The sequence below is a fragment of the Bison bison genome, unplaced genomic scaffold, assembly GCF_000754665.1.
Source record: "Bison bison bison isolate TAMUID 2011002044 unplaced genomic scaffold, Bison_UMD1.0 scf7180017864531, whole genome shotgun sequence".
Taxonomy (NCBI): Eukaryota; Metazoa; Chordata; class Mammalia; order Artiodactyla; family Bovidae; genus Bison; species Bison bison.
In genome coordinates, this window is record NW_011495081.1 from 8,160,389 (window position 1) to 8,163,932 (window position 3,544).

Consider the following 3,544-nt stretch of genomic DNA (forward strand, 5'->3'; position numbering starts at 1 on the left):
CCGAGTTTGTAGTAGAGGCGCGGGCCCACCTCGCCCAGCCGGCACCCGCAGAGGTCACAGCTGAGGCAGTCCTCGTGCCAGTACTGGTCGATGGCCTTCAGGAAGTAGCGGTCCCCGATGTTCTGCTGGCAGCCTCCGCATGTCAGCAGGGACGGGGGCATCTGCAGCACCTCGTCCACCGGCTCCCTGGAAGGAACGCCGCACATTAGGGATGGCCTCACCTCGGGGAGACGCTGCGCCCACAGAGAACCTCACTCAACTGTCTGGTGACATCGGAGAAAGGAGGGGAGAGCAAACACCTAGGGCAGACGACAGCAGAGAGGCCCCACCAGCCTTGGGTTAGGACGGGAAAGGGCTAGCCCCTACGTTCTAGATCCTGGAAGAAGCAAGGGCAGGGCACCAAGAGGCACTCAGGCAAAGGGCACTGCAACCCCCCCAGCTACAGCCCAGCCCCCTCCCAGACCTGTGGTCTCTCTTCTTCTTGATCCCCCCTCCCCTCCTACTCTACCTCCACACCTCATCTCTTTCCTCCCCCCCTATCCCAGAGCCAAGGGCACTGCCCAACCCGAGGAGACACCAGGACTCTAAGAGCTGCTTGTGGCCAGAACAGTGACTAGCGGGTTAAACATTTTCAAATTCCCTTTTGAATCTCTGCGCCACCTGGACTCCATCCCTTTCCAACTGCACGAATGTAAAGATGAGGATGAAAAGGTCCCCAAATTATTTTAGGTTACTTTCTCTTTCCCAAATAAAAATACCATCAAGATGTAATAGAAATTCTCATTATTTTTAACAGAAACTCCACATCCTATCCTTCTTATGGAATGAGTCCTTGAGGAAAAATCTCAAGGTGTTGATTAAAGCCACTGTTATATTTATAAAGGAGATCAAACAGACCTTTTTGTACATGAACACTTTTACAGCAGCAAAACTGATTCGCATGAAGTTGATTTAGGAAAGAAAATGGGGAGGGGGCAATAGTTCTTTTCGGGAGAGAGTGTGGAAGGCAATTAAACACTGAAATCTCCTCCAGGCAATTGTTAAGAGTGAGCCTGTGACATGCGTTCTTTTATTACAAAATCATACAGTGTCTCCAGTTCACTTAACTGGAATCTGAATCCTTTTGTTTTACATTTTAAAAGAAATAACCTTACTTGCCAGAAGAAGATAAAAAAAATAGAGTGCGAGAAATGATTCCTGCACCAGATGGGACATAGGAAAAACCGAATACCTGTTGATCTGTAGCAATTAACAAATGCTCTCTTGAACTTCACTCAAACACAAATCTATTTTTCAAAAATCTATTACTTTTGGAAAAATGGACCTGCTGCCAACTGTGAAATTCCCAAAGGGAATTTCCCCTTAGTACCTTGAGGATATAAATCTGTGTCTCCTATTTCCAGCTGATGCTGGCTTACTTGGTGACCTTGCATCCTGACTGGCCTGTGCCCACAGCATTTAAGAGCCTTTATACTTAGGAAGGATGAGGCTCAGGGAATCAGTGTTGATAACACACTCTGACACCTTCAGAAAACTCTGTCTTTAAAGTACACACTTCCCTGTGAATATTCAGGCATATTGAAACCGAGCCCACACTTTGTAGAATGGGTATGAGGGTCCTTTGTGAGATGATCTCCTTTTAGACCAGGGAAGTGTAAAACCCAAACTAATTATCTCCTAAAAACTCCAGACTTTAAATAGAGTTTTAAACATCCACTGAACCCTGACTTGTCTTTGTTTCCACAGGTTATGTATAAGGACTTCCACCCTCCCTCCTGAAAAATAAAACACCCAGCATTTTCCTGTGCCTCGGAATCACTTCTCTTCCCTTTTCACAGCCCGTGGCCTTACTTTAGGCTTTCAGAAACATTCATGGAACCTCAACACCACTGGATGCCCTGACGCAGATCCTGCCAACCAACTGTGAAAGAAGAGAATTTGCACTTAGCTGGTGCAAAACTGCCTGGAATTGAAATGAACTGCTCCTGTTACTCACAGGGAGGCAGTAGGGGCCACCGACGGCACAGTAGAGGAGATCTGTGTGTGTGTGTGAATTCTGGCTGGCTTTCTGTCTAAATGTTTCATTTGCATAGGCCTAGTCAAGTTTCTGGGTGTAATTTGGAGTTGCTGATCAGACTGACCTCAGTCACACTGACCCAAGTATGTACACACTGAAGCATCTGGTAGGGTAGTGGTCCACAGGAGAAATGTTAAGCCAAAAAGCTACTGTCTGTGATGGCCTAAGATGAGATAGGAAAGGACTGGATAAGATATTGGCTCTATCTTTCTATAATTAAAGATAATATCACATTATCTTTGGTGGATGTTCCAAGCCAATAACTGTGGGACTCAGCCTCTAATTAATATTTTACATTCTCCTAGAGCCTATCTGAACATTACACCTCAATACACTTTGGCCTGGATTTCCGGGATAATTTCTCAACAGTTTCCAAGGAAGATATGGGGAAAAAATGCTCTGCAATAATTTCTCAGCTAGCTGGTCCATCTCCAATTAGAGCCTATCTTCATTGGGCAAAAAATAAAGCAAAGGATAGAGAAGAGCACCCTACTGAGCATCCTTCCGCAGATGCCTGCTGTGTTATGAGGTGAAGATGTTTCAATTTTCCAGTCTCTTTGTGAAAAAGCACAAACTTTGAAAGGAGCAAACTTCCTTCAGGGAACTGAAACCTCCAGATTTATCTTCTAATAAAAAGATTAGTGACTAAGTTCTGTTGATCGAAAAAGCATTAGGCACCTTTCAAAGGTAATTCATCCAATTCACTCTTATTGTATTACTATCATCTTGCCCAGGCTCTGAAAACTCAGGACTAAGTTGTAATTCTAGGTTTGTAAAAAAAAAAAAAAAAAAAAAAAAGTGAGCAAAGCACCCTTCCCAGAGTTTTCCTAAATAAATACTTAAAAAAAAAAAGCAATGTTATTTTTTTTTTCCCTGAGAATTTAAGGAAGCTGGGTTTTTGTTAGAACAAACCTGACTCCTTGTAGATCTGGCTTCTGAACCTTCAAGATTGAATAGTGATGTTTATATTCTCACTGGATCATGGTTACTTCCTGTGTTTTATGAGAACACGCTGAGCTTTTATGCTGGTAACTGAGGGTAAAACCCAGGTATATAAACACCATAGGAGGCTGAAATTGGGAGGAGGTATTTCAATCAGGAAAGCACAATTCTTTTAAAGCAGGAAAACAAAACAAAACAAAACAAATGCCTCTTAAAAGCACAAATGGACAAGTCATTAACCGGGTCCTTTGGTCTGTGTAACAAATCCCTTCAAAGGATTTAGATGGGGACTTCAAAGGCATAAAAATTCTCAAAACCAGACAGCTAATGAATCTTAAAAGGGCATTTGCGCTGACGGGAAAATGACATCTTAAACATCCCTTTCTCTCCATGTTAACACTGAGCAGTGGGCTGAAGGTAAAGATTGGGAAGAGGGGGATACTTCAAGCCAGTCGGGGCTCAGAAAACGAATGCGGTTCATTTAGAGCTCTGGTTCCCAGACCCCAAACCCTTTGAGATTGTGAC

The 3,544-nt window shown here is 43.7% G+C and overlaps 1 protein-coding gene across 1 annotated transcript in view; it reads right to left on the minus strand.

The window, feature by feature from the left end:
• The window catches only part of LMO2 (LIM domain only 2 (rhombotin-like 1)), a 7,425-nt gene extending 7,219 nt beyond the window's left edge, over positions 1 to 206 (minus strand). Inside the window, exon 1 of the mRNA XM_010831836.1 lies at positions 2 to 206. Within this exon, the coding sequence (XP_010830138.1) occupies positions 2 to 206 (205 nt within the window). The remainder of the gene's footprint in view (position 1) is intronic.
• Positions 207 to 3,544: the final 3,338 nt, after the last annotated feature.